The sequence below is a fragment of the Alexandromys fortis genome, unplaced genomic scaffold (assembly GCF_014885135.2).
Source record: "Alexandromys fortis isolate MF-2015 unplaced genomic scaffold, M_Fortis_MF-2015_v1.1 scaffold_1, whole genome shotgun sequence".
In the NCBI taxonomy this organism is placed as follows: domain Eukaryota; kingdom Metazoa; phylum Chordata; class Mammalia; order Rodentia; family Cricetidae; genus Alexandromys; species Alexandromys fortis.
The window spans coordinates 18,338,310-18,358,926 of NW_026067927.1; the positions used below are offsets into that span (position 1 = coordinate 18,338,310).

Here is a 20,617-nt window from a genome sequence, read left to right on the forward strand (position 1 = left end):
ACGAGTGCTCTAGGGGGCCAGAAGAATGTTGTGGATCGACGGAGAAAGAGAGAGGAGGTCACTGGTCACTGCTCTGTTGCTTCTCTGTATGGCTAATTTTGGCCAGCTAGTAGCTAGCTCTGCTGTCTGATTCAAGTAAACTTTATTGGCAGTCTTGGGATTGTCAGCGTGTGATCAAATATCCCACAACAGAAGAAGGCACAGAGTCCTCTGGAGCTGGAGTTACAGATGCTTGTACGTCACCTGACACGGGTGCTAGGACCCAAACTCAGCTCTTCTGGAAGAACAGCAAGCATTCAACAGTTGTCAAGCTGTTAACATCTCTCTATTCCAAAGTTTCAAACTTCTAAGCTGTGTAATTTCATTATTTATTTCCCTATAAATCTTGAGAGGAGTCATAATCTTTAAGAACAGAGCTGAGTTAGCCTCCTCACTCTGGCTCCACCGAGCACCAAAAACAAAGGCTTGACAGGGCACACCTGGAGCATCCAGTTTGACTTGAATCTTCCACTCTAGCAAACGGTTCCATGCACCACTCCCTACAACCTTTCATATTCCCACTGCACCTCCATGGATGCCATCCTCCTATGTAAGTATAGCCCTCCTACAACTGTCTGTGGGGCTTGCTAGTGTCTGCCTCCCCACTGCCGAGCTCTGGTCTGAGCATTGCTCAGGACGGACCAAAGAGCACCTGATGCAGCCTTGGCTACAGGCCCAATACTTTGTGCTCCAGAATAAAAGGACTGCGCTGCACATATGTTGCCAGGAATTTGCTATAATAGGGTAGCCATAATAAATCAAGAATTTGATTCACTCTTGTTTCTTTCCTTTTTTTTTTTTTTTTTTTTTTGGTTTTTCAAGACAGAGTTTTTTTGTTAACAGTCCTAGCTGTCCTGGAACTCACTCTGTAGACTAGGATGGCCTTGAACTCCTAGAGATCCGCCTGTCTCTGCCTCCCGAGTGCTGGGATTAAAAACACGTGCCATCACTACCTGGCTTTAATCTTGTTTCAATCAGTAGGTTTGCTGAGATAATGGTTTTATTTGCTGTTTTAAAGTTGATCATAATTGTACCTCATGCTACCTTGGGCAGAAACTTCTGTTATTAACTATGTTAAATGTTTATGTTCTTTCTAGGTTTCTTACTATACAAAGAAGTAAGAACCCTTCACTTAAAATTCTGGAAGAACTGTGTTAGGTATCAAGATAAGCTTCTCCTATGAGAACATTAAAAGTATCCTGGGAGCCAGGCTGTGGCTAGGTTGGTAGAGTGCTTGCCTAGCATTCATGAGACCCCAAACTGCATAAACCAGGTGAGGCGGTGCATAATGGGAATCCCAGCATTTGGAAACAGAAGCAGGAAGATCAGAAGTTTGATGTCAGCCTTGGCTATATAGCAAGGTTGAGGCCACCCTGCACTACATGAGAGTCTGCCTCAAAAAAAAAAAAAAAAACACAAAGAAAAGAAAAATCTAATCACAAAAACCCTGTCCTAGAAAGAAGAAAGCTTGATTGGTGTCCCATCTTAATATGTAATGAATAGTAAGACCCTAGTCATCTAAAACCCCATATTTACTTTAGCTCTTCCAAAATGCTCAATAGAGCAATGTTTACACATCAACTAGGAATGATGACACACACCTTTAATCTTAGCATTTGAGAGGCAGAGGCAGGAAGATCTCTGAGTTTGAGGTCAGCTTGTTCTACAGAGCAAGTTCCAGGATGACACAGAGAAACCCTGTCTCAAAAAAAAGGAAGGAAGGAAGGAAGGAAGGAAGGAAGGAAGGAAGGAAGGAAGGAAGGAAGGAAGGAAGGAAGGAAAAGGCAGGGAAAGGAAATGAAAAGGAAAGCCCAAACAACATCTATACTTCCTATAGACCAGAGGGTTCAGAGACAGCAACAGTACATTTTACAGCATTCTTGTTCTAAAGTTTAAAAGTGCAAGTCATACTGTTAAGTCAACGCTTGACCTGTGACACATTTAGAGAAATACAAACGTTGACTGTGTGTTGGAGGATATGGAACAATAAATACTGCTAACTGCCAGGACCAAAGCCCCATCTCAGCCAACATGGCAGTCCTGGTGGCAGTCCTACACAGAACTTAGGTCAGGTAAACAGAACTGTTACCAGGCAGACAAGCCTAAAGGTTTCCATTTACTAGAAAAGCTGAACCTCCCTTAAGCTTCCCTGAAAGGTCAACCACAAGACACCTAGTTCTGGATCAATACGGACAGTATGTATCAGCTCAGGCCCTCCCCTGCTGCCATACAAATGGGCTTCTCTGCTTCCCCACCACCTTGAGACGGTCTTTGCAATTTGAGCCCCAATAAATCTTTTTTTTTCTGCTTATGAAGTGGTCTGGTTCTGTAATTTTGATGTACCATCACGAATACTAACAACATGGAGGTTTTACCTTAGTGACTTTTTGTTATTATTGTTGTTGTTTTTTGTTTTTGTTTTGTTTGTTTGTCTTTTCAAGATTAGATCTCATTATGTAGCCCTGGTTATCCTGAAACTCACTCTGCAGGTCAGGCTGGCTTCACTAAGATCCACCAGCCTCTGCCTCCCAAGTGCTCTGGGATCAAGGGTATGTGCCATTATGCCTGGCTAATGGCATATTTTAGAAGTGTGTACTGAAATATGGGTAAATGATAATGTATATGATCTGCCTCAAAATAACCTAAACCAAGAAAACCAAGGAAAGTGGATGAGGGTTACAGATCACAGTCTGGAAAGGTTTTCTATAAAGTAAATGTTTAAAGCGTTCTGGTATACTCTGTGTTGCAGTTACTTGATTATGCCACTGAAGAATAAAAGCAACCATTAGAAACATAAACTCAGCCTTCAGGAGGCTGAGGCAAAGAATCACTAAAGGTTCATGGGCAGCCTTCATTACTTAATGAGACAAAGTGAGTTCCAGAACAGCCTGGGCTTCAGAGTGAGATGCCTGTCTCAAAAACCCAACCACTTGGGGCAGATGTGGTGCCGCACACACAGCTTTAGCTCTAGACTCGGGACCATTCGGGGCAGATGTGGTGACGCACACACAGCTTTAGCTCTAGACTCAGGAGGCAGAGGCAGGCAGAACTATGTTGAGTTGGATGCCAGTCTGCTACATACTGAGTGTTAGGCCAGCCAGGGGTACATAGAGAGACCTTGTTTCAAAAAACAAAACAAAATGCCAACCAACCAACCTGCTAACCAGCCACAAAAAACCCTCCCATAACCTCAGTGTGGCTCAGAGGTACCATGGTGACCACACCCAAGGCACTGGGTGTGAATCCCTAGCACTGAAAGGAGAGAAAAAAGGAAAGAAAAAGGAGAGTGGTTAGCAAATGAATATGGCCATGTTCCCAGAAAATATTTACAAAAATGGGTGGAGGGCTTGATTTCACCCACATGCTGCTATAAAGGGACAACTCGTGCTACAGATAAAACTGGCTACGACTATGTGAGGCTCATTATACCATTCTCTATACTTGAAAATTTCCATAAGAGTATAAAAATTTCCATCATTCCCACAATAAAATGTGGAAATTAAAAAAAAAAAAAACTAAGAAGCCAATGTTTAACTTTGGTAGCCTTCACTTGACGTCGAGTCCAAGTAGAAAGAGAGCGAGCACTAGGGATGACGGATGAGGAGCACTACTCCCAGGAAAGCAAAAAGAAAAGGAAAACCCAAGGCTCTGCTGGAAACTGGAGCGACAGCAGCACGCCTGTGGAAATTTGTGGAGCCAGACAGTGAGGTGGGGACTGCCTGGCACACACTTAACAAAGCACAGAGGCTCTTCCCAGAGCCCCACAGCCACCATCCTTCCCCTAGGTACACTGGGAGGACGGTGTTCATATTATGCAGGCGCTCTTCATGGCTGCACTAGGTGGGCTGAGGGCGAGTCTTTCTTGAGAGCAGAATTCATTCCCTTTTGGAAGTTCTCAAGACCAGGAGACACATGTGGAAAGAACGTTCTGTCCCTGGCAGACAAGAAATCAAACCCCTTTTCTCCTTGAACTTGGACAGTCTTTCTTGGCCTTCGGTTTTGGAGAACTTCACTGTGTTCTCACCAAGCCCAGAGAAATTAGGAGCAACCTGCTTTTGGGGGCAGGCTGTACATGGAAATGTACATTTGTATACATGTTACATTTGTGTACATGTTCATATCTGCCACATGTATATGCACATATGTACGAAGGACAGAGGTTGACATTGGTGTCTTCCTCTGTTGCTCCCCTTATTATTTTTGAAGCAGGGTATTTTAGTGAACCGGAACCTACCAATTCAGCTAGACTGGCTGGCCAGTGGCCCCCAGGGATCTTCCTGTCTCTGTCCCTTCGGTGTTGGGCTTACAGGTACACACTGACTTTTATACAGGTGTTGGGATCTAAATTCAGGTCTTCATACTTGCCTGGCAAGGACTCTACCAACTGTTCCATCTCTCCAGCTTTGAGTCCTGTTCCTTTTTCTTTTTTTTTTTTTAAGAGATTTTTAATTTACATTTATATGTATGTGTGTAGGTGTGCACATGTGTGACTGCTCCCAGAGTCTAGAAGAGGGAAATCAGGCTCCCTAGAGCTAGAATTACAGGTGGTTATGAGTAGTCAGTCACCTGATATGGGTTTTGGGAACTGAACCCAGGTCCTTTGGAAGACCAGTCAGTGCTCTTAATCTCTGAGAACTTCCCCAGACCGTGGACATCTTTCTTACTTACCCTATGCTCTATTTAACCCCAGAAACTTTTAAAACATTATAGTATATCCTAAGAACAAAGGCTTAATTAAGGGGACTGGATAGGAAAAGTCATTAAGAGATCCAGGGTGTCAGGTGATGGTGGTGCACACCTTTAATCTCAGCACTGGGAAGCAGAGGCAGGTGGAGCTCTGTGAGTTCAAGGCCAGGTCTACAGATCTTCAGAGTTTCAGGACAGCCGTGGCTACACAGAGAAATCGTCTCAAAAAAAAAAAAAAATCAAACAAACAAATAAAAAACCAGAGAGAGAGAGAGACCAACCCAAACTAGGGTAATTGTCTGCTTCCTCTAAAGAAAGGAACTGAACTGCTGAATTGCCAATCCTCATAAAGGTGTCTCCATACAGAAAGCTAAGGGAAAGCTGAGAGATGGTTCAGAGGTTAAGAACACTGGCTGCTCTTCCAGAGGTTCTGAGTTCGATTTCTAGTAACTACATGGTGGCTCACAACCATCTATAATGAGATCTGGTGCCTTCTCCTGGTGTGCAGGCAGAACACTGTAAACAAGTAAATAAACAAATCTTAAAAAAAAAAGAAAGAAAGGAAGGAAGAGAGAGAGGGGGAAAGAGAAAGGTAAGGCCACTGAGACCCTGAGATCTAGGAGGCTTCCTCAGACCTGTCTCCAGGTCTCAACAGCCCTGTCAGCACTGACTATCACACAATAATGAAGGCCCTGCCATGAGTCGGGTCCAATACAATGCATGTGGAGTAAAGGACAGGCTGGAGACAGGGGAGAGCGGAAGGAGGGGAAAGCCAGCAAAGACAGACAGGGTATGATTGAGACAGCATGGCAGAGTGATAGACTTCCCCACGGGAGAGTCTCAGGCCTTACCCTGGAGGAAGAGGCCGCTCCCAGGTGGTGGTCTTGGTATTGTGGTCAACATAATAGACACGTCCGTTGGGCAGCTCTCTTTGTTCCCATCTGGAAAATAACACCAAGGGGAGGCATGACACATACAGCTGAAAGGTACAGTCCCAGGCAGGAAGGAAGGCATTCACTGTCCATGGGCTCAAAAGAAAAACAAAACAAAAACCACAAAGATGGCATTTCACACATTTCACCACAAAGATGACTGGTCAGCCCAGCGTCACACCAGTTCTGTGCTGCTGCTGGAATCCTCCTGACAAGACTGCGGTGTGTCCCTTCACAACAGAGAGCACTGGAAATCCCCCTGGGCACAAGCTTGCATGCCATGATCATTTTTTTTCTTTTTTTAAAAATTTATCTTTTATTATGTGTCTGTGTGGGGGTATATGCAAGTGAGTGCAGGTGTCCAAGAAAGCCAGAACTGGATCCTCCTGGAGCTAGGGCTACAGGCAGTGGTGTGCCGCCATATCGCAATCTGGAAGGGCAGTATGTGCTCCTCACCTCTGAGGAGCCATCTCTCCAGCTGCTCTGTGAATTGTTCAAATCGGTGCTTCTTGGGTATTATAGGATCAAAGATTCCTTAAGAATACAATGGAGGGCCGGGCGGTGGTGGCGCACGCCTTTAATCCCAGCACTCGGGAGGCAGAGACAGGCAGATCTCTGTGAGTTCGAGGCCAGCCTGGTCTACAAGAGCTAGTTCCAGGAACAAAAAAGCTACAGAGAAACCCTGTCTCAAAAAAAAAAAAATATAATGGAGGGGATGGAGAAATGGCTCAGAGGTCAAGAGCACTGAGTGCTCTCCTAAAGGTCCTGAGTTCAATTCCCAGCACCCACATAGTGGCTCACAACCATCTAAAATGAGATCTGGTGCCCTCTTCTGGTGTACAGGCAGAACACTGTACATCATAAATTAATACATCTTAAAAAAAGATTACAATGGAAACAGAGAATGTTTTCTTTCTAAAATGAATTTCTAAAAAAATTTTGCATGCCAATTTCTGGGTTTCATGGGCTTCTCTGAAAGTTTAGTTTGGGCCCCTTTCTGCCTTTTAAGTTACCACAACCTGTGACTGGAGAGATGGCTCAGCAGTTAAAAGCACTGGCTGCTCTTCCAGAGGACCCAGGTTTGACTCCCAGCTTACATCTGTCTGTAACTCCAGTCTGGGGGATCTGATACACTCTTTGAGCCTCTTCATGTGTATGGTATACAGACTAACGCTCAGGCAAGAAAATGCTCAAAGACATAACATAAATAAAATAGAAAAAGTTATATTACCTAGCCCTGTTCTCCTAGCTTTGTGCATACTTATGATAAAAATCTTATTTATTTATCTAATTATTTTGAGACAGGTCTCACTATGTAGCCAGTGATATTTATTTTTAAGCCGCAGGATTCATCATCAGAGTCATGTGAAGACATGGATCCAGGAACACAGTGCGCCGCTGTCTGAGGACTGAGCTGTGAGTAAGTTAATATGAGTCTGGGAGGCTGAGGACGGTGCATGTGTGCTGATGAAAGGAAGACAAGACACCGGGTATTGCAGAGAACCAACCAAGCCAAGCAGCACAAACACAGTCAAGGTCCACCATTCCACCACACTCCTGTTACCTGGACTTATGGGACCAGAATATAGCAACCTATATGAAGGCCACAAAAGTTTGATACAACACTGTTTTGTGAAGGATAAAAACAGACTCAGAAGTTACCCTGGTTTTACTTACTTCTACTTTGGGGTACCGCCTGGTCTTTTCGGAAGAAGTTAGTATAGTCTGTGCTGATGAAAAGCTTGTTTTTAAAATATTATTGTTGCCTGTGTGTGTGTGTGTATGATGCACGCATGCAGATGCACGTGTGTCACAGCACGCATGTGCTAGCCAAAGGATAACTTTCTGCTGTTGGTTCTCCCCTTCCATTTTTACACGGAGTTTGGGGAATAAACACAGGTCCTCAGGCTTGTGAAGCAAGGGTTTCAATGCTGAGCCGTCCCACTGATTCTGCTTGCTTGCTCATAAAATAAATAGGAATTTGTTTCAATGTGACTACTACTTGAGAGTATGAAGCGAGCAAAGTGTAAGATTTGTGCTTCATAATTTTACCTGTAAGAAACACTGACAGGAACTGCCCCATTCAAACTTACTCACATAGAAATTATCCAAACCCAGGCTGGGTGGGTGGTGGCTCATGCCTTTAATCCTACCACTCAGGAGACAGAGACAGGTGAATCTCTCTAAGAGACTTCAAGGACAGCCTGGCCTACAAGAGCTAGTTCCAGAACTGGTTCCAAAGCTACAGAGAAACCCTGTCTCGAAAACCACCCCCCCTCCAAAAAAAAAAAAAAAAAGAGGAATATCCAAACCCCAAATAGAGAACTCAAGGTCACCCTCAGCTTCGCAGTACGTTAAAGATGTCTCAAACTACATCAAACACTGTCTTGAAAATTAAAACTGGGTATCTACTATATACCCTGGTAATAGAGCACACACCTGGTTCATGCCAGGTCCTGGAATCTAGTCTTAGCACTGTAAAAACATAAAAACAGGGTCAGATCCTAATAAGAGCGGTCTGCTCATTTTGCAAAACTGTTCACAATAATTTCATTGGGTGTCTTCACCCCATTTTTTTTGAAACAGGGTCTTGATATGCAGTCCATGCTGCCCTCAAACTTTACTTACCATCCTTCTGCCTCAGTCTCTTGAGTGCTGGGACTTACAGTCATGTACTACCAAACCCAGTCTGGAACACCCCTCTTTAAAAGAAAAGTATCTGTTGTAGCAAACGGAGATCTAAAAAATGAACAACTGGCACTGGTGTCTCTGCTAAGGGTCACACTGAACTAGTGCTGCTCCGGGGCTGTCTAGGAGTCAGCACCATGGCCGCAGACATCAAGACTAAAATAAAAAACTACGGAACACCCAACCCACAGCATAAGCAGACCAGGAACTGCTGGCAGAACTCCCTGGAGCCACACTGCTGGAAGACAGTGACTGCTAAGGCTTTTGGGTGACTTGTGTGAGTGGTACCCCTGTGTGTACAATCCCTTAGCCCCTTATCATGGGCCTCAGCTGGGATGGCTGCAGAGCAGAGGGCACATTTCCTGGGAAGAGCTGACCTGGCTCTGCCCACCTCCCCTCTGTTCTCTGTTTTTCTTTTCTTCTCAGAGAGTAAAAAGGGGACCTGGATTTATGATAGTCCTTACCCTGGGACCCTGAATCATAATGTAACAACTAATAAAATTCACTGAAAAGGTTAAAAACAAAAACCCTGAACATATTTTTCTTTTATTCCTAAAACCCTTTCAGTATATAACTCATCTTATATGCAATTTCCATTTGAAACAAAGGAAATGGTTTTATTATGCCCTGCTTAATATTTTAATCTGAAGATAGGCAGATACTTGAAATTCCAGGCAATGGATGCCTTTAATCCACACAGTGGTACAGAACTGCCAAATCACATGAGCAATCCCTCCCCTCCCCTCCCCTGCAGCCCACGGTTCTGGCTGCTCTTTTAGCACACAGGCCTAGGTGAGATCTGCCCTCTCATCTTTGACGGCAACAGTCACTCTTTCAGGGACTGCTATTGTCCAGCCCTACTCTGTGTCCTTATGAACCTTCTCAACTGACTTGCTAGGAAACAGCGAAGGACCAGACCTTCCTTCCACCTGTTACTATCTACACAGCCTTTGAAAACTGGACCCCTGCTCAGATTAAATGACCGTGGGGTCTTTTCTGACCCTCGGCCTGGCTTGCCTCCCTTTCCTTGAGAACTCTCACTCCTCCCTTACCTGCACAGCTATTCACGAGCCACACAGCCTTCCCCTCATTCATTCAGCACAGTGGGTCACTTCTGTCACCAGCCGTGCACGAGCCTCCTGCTTCTGCTTGACCCACATAAATTAAGCCTCCTGACTGTCTTGGCTTGGTCTCCTCGTGCCAAGAAAATGATACTGGCTTTGACTTTTGTCAGCATATCCCTGCCAGGGGTTGAGTTTCTGTCCCTTATAAGCATCTTCCTCACACTGAGATAAAAAGCCTTTTCAATCCATTGCTGTGGGTCTTGCTCAGCGCTGCATCCGGGTCACACAGGTTCTGTCTACGTACTGAACAGCTTTCTTTGATGCTCTCAGAAACAGTGTTCACAGCAGCGAGTTTGTTTCAGGTCATTACCCGACTTGTTGCTCCTTGGCCCTCAGTGAGTGACACCGGACTGAATAGTGGCCACACTGAGTCTTGTTTTTGAAGACGTAAGAAGTTTCCCATTTAACTCAGTCGTAAGGTAATTTTTCTCTTACCTTCATTCCTTTGTTCTGTTGTGTATCTTCTACCCTTGACCCCCAGTCTCCCCACAATCTCCACATTAAAGAGTTCAAAGGCCAAGACAAAGCCTCGATCCCATTCTTAGGATGATGTCAATTAACTTTCTACACTATTATCTAAAAGGTTACCATCAGCGTGGTGTGGTGCCTACATGGAATCTCAGCACTCAGGAGGCAAAGACAGAAGGATCAGGACTTCACGATAGCCTGAGCCAGTGGAAGCTTCATATCAAGAACTCTGTTATTGCTTTCTTAGCATGCACGAAGCCCTGGGCTGAGCTCTCAGTGTCATGCAGAAATTCCCTCCAAAAGTAATTCTCCATTAAAAATCATCAGGAAATGAGCTACCCACTAGCTGCCATTACATTATATTGTCAAACCATCCGGATCAATGCACTGGTTAGTCGGATCCTGTGTTTGGACAGATCTCAGTTTCACCAAAAAAAAAAAAAAAAAAAAGGCAAAACTGGGAATGTGCTGATAATGACAAGGAGTTCAGGTTAGTACTAGGGTTCTTCCTAAATGACCTTTATAAAATTACATGGTTAAATGTTCAAACTACATTCTTAGTAAGAGTACTGATGTGGCTGGAGAGATGACTCAGCAGTTAAGGGCACAGGCTGCCCTTTTCAGAGGACCCAGGTTCAATTCCCAGCACCCACACGGCAGCTCACAACTGTCTGACTCCAGTTTCAGGGGACCTGACACTTTTATAGACATAAATGCAGGCAAAATATAAATGTACATGAAATAAAAATAAATAATTTTTTTAAAAAGAGAAAGAGTATGGACTATTTCTAGTCATTACTGTGCTTGTTTTATTTACCTAAGCAATGGGTATTAACAGCCCTCACAGTCAAAGAAAACCTGTTTTCTCCATTAGAAACAGGGCCATTGGGAAGGTGGTGGATGGGGGCACTAGGAAGAGGGAGAAGGAGATGGTAAATGGATATGATCAAAGCACATTGTATAAATTATATGAAATTTTTAAAGAATAACTTTAAAATGCAATTAATAGGTAAAATCATAACATGGTGATATGTACACATTTATAAGTTCCAGTCTCTGGAGGTTAAAGTAGGAAGATCCTTAGTTCAAAGTCAGCCTAGGACACAGGACGCCAAGCGACACCCAGTCTCCTACATACTAAGTTCAAAGCCAGCCTAGGATACAGGAAATCTTGTCTCGAATAAACAAAACAAACAAACGAAGCCATGGTAGACAGAACCTTGGGCATCCTAAAGAAAGGATTTCTTGCTATTACTTAAACTGAAATGAACTTTAGAAGAATATACTAGAAGTATTTGTGTTTTCCCAAAGTCTCCCATGTAGAGCATTCTACACCCAAGCCCAAGATGCTAGAGGAGCAGCTACCGAGTTTCCTAAATTAAGTCTGTTTTCTTTTTCTCTTCAATCATACTGTTTTCTTTGCCTTGGGGAAATCCCAGATGGAGGCTGGTAACATTCAAATATAAGCTTTTATAGAAAGTAAAGACAAGTCTCAGAAATGGCTTCTGTAAAACACACACCCACTTTTCAAATGGAAAGTTGACAACCTAGGTAGATAATGTGAAAAATAATGGATGAGAGCAAAAATGAGTCTTTTCCTTTCTAAAGGCAACTTGATCAATAACCCTGTCTATATAAATCCTCTGAGTTTACCGGGCGGTGGTGGCGCACGCCTTTAATCCCCGCACTAGGGAGGCAGAGGCAGGTGGATCTCTGTGAGTTCGAGGCCAGCCTGGTCTACAAGAGCTAGTTCCAGGACAGGCTCCAAAGCTACAGAGAGACCCTGTCTCGAAAAAACAAAAAAAAAAAAACAAAAACAAAAAAATACTCTGAGTTTGAACTCCTAACGCAGACAAGGAAAGAATCGAGTCAGAGATGTAGCTGTAAGAGCATCTATTATAGCTCATTAGAGCGGGGGCAGAGACCCTGAACAGCCCCATGGGGCACAAAGAGAAATGCTACTACTATTTATTTTATTTTATTTTAATTTATTTATTAAAGATTTCTGCCTCCTCCCCGCCACCGCCTCCCATTTCCCTCCCCCTCCTCTGTCAAGTCCCCCTCCCTCATCAGCCCAAAGAGCAATCAGGGTTCCCTGCCCTGTGGGAAGTCCAAGGACCACCCACCTCCATCCAGGTCTAGTAAGGTGAGCATCCAAACAGCCTAGGCTCCCACAAAGCCAGTACGTGCAGTAGGATCAAAAGCCCATTGCCATTGTTCTTGAGTTCTCAGTACTCCTCATTTATTTTTTTGTTTTTGTTTGTTTGCTGAGACTGGGTTTCTCTGTGTGTCCCTGGCTGTCCTGAAACTCACTCTGTAGACCAGGCTGGCCTCAAACTCAGAGATTTGCCTACCTCTGCCTCCTGAGTGTTGAGATTAAAGATGTGCTCCACTGCTGTGTGGTGAGAAAAGCTACTTCCATAACAGGGCTATTCCAGTTTTAAAACAAACTGGAAATGAGTATCAACTTATCCAGATGTTTACAACATACTGGATGGAAAAGCAAGTTAATGAATAACATGCTTGAAATAATCAAAACCGAGTATAAGTAGGAGAGGCTGGAAAGATGGCTCAGTAGAATGGGTGCTTGCTATTGGGCTTGAATTTGATCCTGGAACCAACATGACAGAAGAGAACAAACTCTTGGAAGTAGTCCTCTGACCTCCACATGTACTCTCTTGCACACACAAAACAAAAGTAATTAACATTTAATTACGTATAAAAATACTGGTTTTAATTAAATCTAAATTGCCATTATAGGATTAACCCACCAAGAAAAAGACCGTGACAGTTAAACAATGGCATGCTAACGTTTATAAATTACATGCTGATTTTTAAAAAGATAAAATATGATGCCAGGCGGTGGTGGCACACGCCTTTATCCCAGCACTCAGGAGGCAGAGGCAGACGGATCTCTGTGAGTTCAAGACCAGTTTGGCCTACAAGAGCTACAGAGCTACAGAGCCTCCAAAGCTACAGAGAAATTCTGTCTCAAAAAAAAAAAGGTAAAATATGGGATAACATGCATACTAATCAACAATGGGAGCTAGAAAGATGGTTCAGTGGTTGAGAGCATGTACCACTCGCTCTTTCTGAGGACGTAGTTTGGTTCCCAGCACCCATGTTAGGTGGCTTTCAACCACCTGTAACTCCAGCTCCAGGAAATCCAAAGTCTCTGACTCCTTCAGGCACCTCACTCAGGAGCACATACCCACACACATACACATAATTAAAAATAATAAAGTCTTTTTTCTAAATCAGCAAAATGGGGGGTATCTGTACATTACAAGAACGTTACAACCTCAGAACAAGGAGGAACTCAAGATGACCACACATACATGTACACACACGTTTGTACTACACATACACAATCATCTTTAATTTTTTTTTTTTTTTTGAGACAGGGTTTCCCTGTATAACAGTCCTCGCTGCCCTGAAACTTACTTTGTAGACCAGGCTGGCCTCAAACTCAGAGATCCTCCTGCCTCTGCCTCTTGAGTGTTGGAATTAAAGGCATGCATCACCATGCCTGGCTATCATTTTTAAATTTTAAAAAGCTGTCTAATTTTATGAGTATGAATGTTTTGCTTGCATGTATGTATGTGCACCACATGCATGACTGGTGTCATGGAGGTCAGAAGAGGGCAAGAGATCCCTTGGAACTGGAGTTAGGATGGTTGTGGGCCACTGTGGATGCTAGAAATTGAAGCTGGTCTAGACTGCTCTAAACCGCTGAAACATCTCTCTAGACCCATTTTTTTTTTAAAGGCACTATAAACAAAGTAATGAGATGAGCTACAGTCTGGGAAAAAGTTTTGGCAATATATATCATTGGACATTATCTAGCACATATTAAGAATCATGAAGCTACATCTGCAATATCTGTACTCAAGAGGCAAAGGGAGGATACAGAGTTCAAGTCATGTGCGTAGGCTACAGAACACATTTAAGACCAGCCTAAGCTACAAGAGATCCTGTTACAAGCAAACAAATCCTGCTGGCTAAAGAGAAAACAAAGGGATGGAGAGGTGGCTTAGCAGTTAAGAGCACTTGCTGCTCGTGTAGAGGACCTGGGTTCAGTTCCACAGTATCCACATGGTGGCTCACAACAACTATCCATAACTCCAATTCCAGTCCCACTGCCCTCTTCTGACCTCCAAGGCACCAGATGGCACACATATGTATATATAGACAAAGATCCATACACTCAAAAGGAAGATAAATAAGTCTTTTTTTAAAAGGAAAGAAACACTCCAGGGCTGTGGTGGCACTTGCCTTTAATCTCAACACTCAAGAGGCAGAAGCAGGTATATCTATGCGAGTTCAAGGCCAGACTGGTTAACAGAGGGAGTTCCAGGACAGCCATAGCTACACAAAGAAACCCTGTCTCAAAAAAAACAACAATAAATCCCCCAAAACAAAGAAATAAACAAAAACAAAAAAAGAAATTTTAAGGGGGCCAGGGAGATGGCTCAGCACTTAAAAGCACTGGCTGCTCTACCGGGTCCTGAGTTCAATTCCCAGCAACCACAAGGTGGCTTACAACTATCTATAATGAGATTTGATGCCCTTTTCTGTCATACAGGTATATATGCAAATAGGGTACATAAACAAACAAACAAATAAATAAATAAATAGAGAGAAACACAAATAGCCAAATAAAAAAGTGGAACAAAAATTATACCAATAGGGCAATTCATTATAAGAAAGCAAAATATTAAAAAGAGTATCAATGATAATAAAAGAAATTCAAATTCAAACCACAAAAAGATTAGATTGAGCCAAATGAAAAAGAGCCAACAATGTGCGTTGTAGTAAGATCACATATGTGTACCCAAAGAAGATCTGAGGAAGCAATTTGAGAGGGTCCCCCATAGCTGACCCAAGGAAGCAATTTGAGAGGGGTCCCCAAAGCTGAAGGTCTGGGTACAGGAAATTCACTTCCAGAAGGACATTTGCTTTTCTTGGCTTTTTTTTTTTTTTTTTTTGGGGGGGTCTGTTTTTATGTTTTGTTTGTTTGTTTTGTTGTTTTGTTTTGTTTTAGATGGAATCTCGCTCCAGGTTGCCCCAGACCTTGTGTATACCAAGCTAGCCTCACACTTAGGCCCTCTTTGATCTGCTTTTTTATGAGTGCTGGGTTACAGATGTGCACTACCATGCCTGACAAAACACCATTAATTAAGGATCGAATATAGGACCTTATGTATACTGAGCAAGTGCTTTGCCACTGCACTGGAGGTCTTACCAGCCCCAGGTATTACAGCTCTTACAGAAATAAGCATGTGTACAAAAAGGTGTGTACAGGGGATGGCCTCAGTGTAGCACAGCTGCAATTGTAGAGAAACAAGATCACGTAAACTTGCACTATTCATACAACAGAAAACCACACGGCTGTTTATGTGGATGTGACCCACATCTAGGTATTCCTGTACACGGTGACTGCATCAAAAAGGGGTGTGTAAGACTTTCAAATTATTTTAGGCCTCAAGGTCTCTGGGGAGAAAATTTTACATTTACATATTTATTGGGGGTTGGGGTGCTGCAGGGCACTTGTATAGAAGTCAGAGGACAATTTGTGGGAGGCCGTTCTCTCCTTCCATCTTCCTGGTTCCAGGGACCAAATTCAGGTTCAGGCTTGGCACTTTTACCAACTAAGGCATCTCACCTGCCTCCTAGTCACCATTTTTATCTACAGGCTTTTAATAGTTCTATAAGTGCAAAAATCTAGTAGATACATGTTTATCTCATGTTGATAACTGTCCCCTTGGTATCAATATCTGTAATCTTGGTGTCAAAACTTGTCACCCCAGGTGAACTGTTTAAGGTGTCCTCACTTGGGGCATGAAAACAAAAGCAGCTAACTCATATTGCAGAAAGAATGAACAAAATGATCCCCAAATCAGTGTGAAAGTGCATTCCATCTGGTGGCTACTATTGATGGTCAGGAAAACGACAAAAACATCTGTTGTTGCTGTGCTGTGTCTATACTCCCCACCCCATCCCCAACCCTGCCTAGTAAAGATCTTGTTTGGTCTTGCTTTGCTGTTGTTTTGCAGATCCAACCATCTTCCTGCCTCAGCTTCTCTAAATTCTGGGATTGCAGGTGTGAGGAGCCATGTTCAGTTCAATGGTCTTTTATAAGATCAAATGGAAATTAAAATACTAAGGACAAGTAAGAATGTGAGTCCCTTATCTACTTAGACTTGACACTCCGTCTCCCCACACCATGGAAGATGCTGAGGGTGCCAAGATGGGCACAATACCCCTCATTCTTGAGGAGCTCTCAAGAAAGCATAGTAAATGGGCTAAGGATCACATGTGATCACATAATTGATATGGGAGGAGCAGCTCATGGCTCTGGGAGTCCACTAGTGATAGCAGAGTTATTTGGAAAGAAGACAACACGCACTATTTGAGTTATCTATGCATGTAATAATCCTTTTAGTGTCAAAAACAAAGTTATATTCCACAAAACAAAAGGTGAGAAAAGGGTACAGTGTCCAGATATAATCTGTGAATCCCAAGACACTTAAAATGTGGTCCATGGTCCAAACTGTTAAGAGTTTGTGCCCAGAAACAGAGAAGTTTCTTAGCTTCTAGAAACTTCTGTGTCTATGACATTGCCATAGCGTCTAGATATGTATGTGATACCTTGAGCAGAAGGTAAAACAAATATAAAGATTCATCATAAGTTAAAAATTTAGAAATAAGTCAATAGCATCCCCCACCAAAGCAGGTTCTTCATTTATACCTTGTGTCACACTATAAATGTTCTGAGTGAGAAGCACTTTGGCTTAAGCCAAAATCAAATGCAGAATGAGATTCCATGGTCCAGACTAGTTATAACTTAGCAGAGATGCTCCCAAGTCCCCCATCCCTTTTGGTGTCTCTACAAACAAAACATCAGAGAACCCCCCCACCCCAAAGCTGTCTCAAGGTCTACCTAGAGAAGCCTCTGTGTCTCCAGCACGGGCACAGGGACAGATGGCAAATGTGAAAACACCACCCCATTAATTCTACTCTGAGGCAGGAAACAGGACAGCCAACAACTTGGGGAGAACAAGGATGGTGTGAAATGGCAGAGCTGAGGTAAGCCGGCAGTCCAAACACAACGTCCTCTCTTATGTAAGAAACCACAGCCATGCGCTAGCTGCCAGGCCGAAATAATGTGCCTCTGTGTGAGGGACTCTGAGAGTGAGAGACCGAGGCGTGCTGGAGGTTTGTCAAAGCTATGTACACATGGTCTGCTCATGGGTGTTCAGTCTCCAGAGTGGGCTCGACACTGACAAAAACCAGACACAGGGCCAACTGACCAAAGTGGCCACGCTTTCTACTCCCTGCCTGGGCCACTACCTCACGTGTGTCCAACACCCCTTCTTTCAATAGACACTTATAACCTGGAAATTCCACACCTTCCAGTAGCTTCTCTGGGGCTAATTAGGTTGAAAGAAAAAAAAAAATAAGGATTTCCAGACAGAGAGAAATGGAATAAAGAATGTTGTATTTGGCCTCAGGCAGTCCCTGTTTCAGAAGCCCTTAGCCTGGAAGCACACAGATGTGTGTGACCAGTTTTTCCTGCTGTAAACTTCAGAGCACCAATGTGGCAATTCTTGGAATCCCCAATAAATCTCTCTCTCTCTCTCTCTCTCTCTCTCTCTCTCTCTCTCTCTCTCTCTCTCTCTCTTTCCCTCCCTCCCTTCCTTGCTCCCTTCCTCCTTATCATTCAATAAAGCAGATGAGATGGAGGAGTCAGCCTGAGGCCCAAGCAAACAATCTCGTTTAGCTTAAAAATATTTTAAGCCGAGGAGAATCCAGCGATGAGGAGCCTTTATGAAGAGGTGGGTTGTGATCTGTGACAGACACTGCTGAGCCCAAGGCCAGTCAACAGGGCAAATGAAGGAAAATGCAATATTCTTTTAGAGATGCCTTTTCTTTAAAGCATCGGTGAAGCAGAGCATTCATTCAGATTTTTTTTAAAAGGGAGGGGGAAGAAAATGGGGGAGGAAAAAGACAGCACTTAGAAGTATTCATTACAAGTAGGTCCTGGGCCTACTTTGTGCCATGCTCCTAGTCACCTACAGCCCAGAATGATGAGGGACTTGAACAAGCAATGACAAGAGTGAGAAGAGATATGGCCACACGAATGGTTATGCAGCCTTGTCTACCTGGGGTCGGGAAGGACTGCTTCCCTGAGGACTGTCATTACCCTGAAACATAAGGAATTAAATGTAAAACAACATTGAAGAAGCACTGAGAAAGACCGTCATGGGGAGGCCCCGTGGCCTGAAGGAGGCAGGCATGGGTCGGGTTGGACTAAAGGCCTTTATTATTAAGACTGCAAAGGGAGGGCGGCTTCCATGGGAGGCTGGGGCAGGTGGAGCCCATCTGTCAGAGATTTGCAGCTTATTTAAGGATTTGGAAACTTATCCCTAAAGACAATAGGAAGCTGCTGTGGCATTCCAAGTGGGAAAGGTTATGCCTAGAAGTTTTACTTTAAAAGGTTAGTCTAAAGAAAGACAGATAGCTGGATGGTGGTAGCACCCATCTTTAATCCCAGCACTCAGGAGCAAAAGTCGGTGGAACTCTGTGAGTTCGAGGCCAGCCTGGTCTACAAGGGGAGTTCCAGGACAGGCAGTCAGAGCAACACACAGAGAAACCCTGTCTCAACAAAGAAACAAACAAAAAAGACAGACCAGTGGTCTGGTGGTCGCCTGGGCCAATGGTGTACTATGTGCAGGACAAGTTAGGATGGGTCAGGTAATGGTTCTGTTTTAGGCTGAGTTAAGCTACACAGCTAGTTCAGTGGGCTCAAGATATGGAAATGAGAGCTGGCATCACGTTCTCAACGAAGTCAAGGGATCGAATCTGGTGCCAGAGAGAGAATTCAGTGGGACTAGAACAGACTTCACAGACTATTCTGACACAGACTATTTCTTGCTTAGCTGTCCATTTGCAGGGCCTAGTCCTGGACTTGCCATCCCTTAAACAGTAACGACTATCCTGTCTGGTGGAAAAATGCAGGCCAGTGAGATGGCTCAGCAGGGAAAGGCTCTTGCCACCAAGCCTGACAACCTCAGTTCAACTCCCAGAACCCACATGATGGAAGAAAAGGACAAACTCCCTAAAAGCTGTCCTCTGAGCTCTGTATGTTTGTGTACACACAACTACACATGCTTTTAAAAAAATGTAATGAAAAACTTTTAAATAAAAAAATGCATGCCATCCTACAAAGGCATTGACCTGTCTGTAACTTGGACACTAGAGACGTCAGCTTAGACGCTTCCTTTCTAGATTCTCATAAGTGATAAAGGTATTCTGTGGTCTCCATCAGCGCCCCACACGGAGCTGCACTTCACTCCTCTTCTAGTATTTATGGTAATATAATAGACTACGTTCACCATCTTGTTGCCTGGGTCTCAACTTAGGAACAATGGAGGGAGGAAGGCACTGGGTCTACCAGCTGGGAGGATCGCTGTAGAAACTATGTTCTTTCTGGGTTCCAATACCAAAGCCAACCAAAAAGCCTGCTGCCTGCACTGCCATGCGCTCAGCAGTGCTGGTGGCCTGCTCCAGGAGGAGTGGCAAGCCCTGGGCACTGACCTGGTCCTCCAGATACAGAGGTAGGAGTACTCCTGGAAAACTGGGACACCGAAACTCTTCTCTGGACTATTCTATACATAAAAGTGGGTAGCAGCACACATATACACACATACATGCACACACACACACACACACACACACTCCCGCACACAAACATGCATGGGCCTTGTCACATTCTAAATTCTCGAAGAAAAAGACACTGTCTAAATTCTACCTCAGAAAAGTGTTTTAGCCTCTGGCCAAGGGGGGTGAGTGGGGGCAGGCTTCCCTGGACTGTTGAATAAAGAGTGTTTTCAGAGTCTGGAGTTTTCCAACTGCTTGGAAACAGGAAGAGCCCAATCTCAGAGAACAGTAACCCTCACACACACCCCACATAAAGACATGCTGAGCCATTAGCCCTAATTGCCTGTGACTGACACAGGAGAGAGGCCGGCCTTCCAGGCATTTGCTCAACGGAAAGAAAACAAACAGCTCTCTGGGGACAGAGGCCGCCATTTTCTCTCCTTTCCGCCAAAATGATTCTGCTCTGGTCCCCCAAATTATAGCACACAGATCTGAAAGTACAAACAAGACATAGTTCTTTCAAGCCTCCCACAGCACATGCGAAAGAGGAAAGGAAATCTCTGAGGGGTACACGAGTAGTTGGTGAATAGGCTTTTCACAAAACCAACCCTTGACCAAAAAGATGGCCTTTTCAGAACTGCCTCTCAGCGCTCCAATTTTCTTGAGATTTGAGTTAATAAGACTTATCTATAATGGTTCCCATTTGCTCAGCACACTATTTAGGAGAAAGGAGTTCTGTGAATGCTAAATACAAGGAGCAAAAAACCACACATGCTCTCGGATACAGGATTTTAACAACTGGGAGATCAGAAGCGGCCCTATGAACAAGGCGTCATAGTCCTCAGGATGCAAGAGACAGCTTTCCACGTCCATTATGAATTATACAACGAGGACATACTCACCATCCTCAAGCCTACATCAGCACATCACCAGTGACTGAGGAGGACAGAAATGGGATTCTTTAAAACTACTTTTTTCGGCATTTATTTGTTTGTGTGGAGAGACCAACAGACAGCC

At 43.9% G+C, this 20,617-nt stretch overlaps 1 protein-coding gene across 4 annotated transcripts in view; it reads right to left on the reverse strand.

The window, feature by feature from the left end:
• The window catches only part of Wwp2 (WW domain containing E3 ubiquitin protein ligase 2), a 122,085-nt gene that overhangs the window by 21,050 nt on the left and 80,418 nt on the right, over positions 1–20,617 (reverse strand). For 3 of the 4 annotated variants that reach the window (XM_050144080.1, XM_050144081.1, XM_050144082.1), the window contains exon 9: positions 5,577–5,666. In XM_050144080.1, coding sequence (XP_050000037.1) covers positions 5,577–5,666 — 90 coding nt within the window. Of the gene's footprint in view, positions 1–5,572; positions 5,667–20,617 lie in introns of those variants that run through there. The other variant, XM_050144083.1, reaches the window with a different exon arrangement.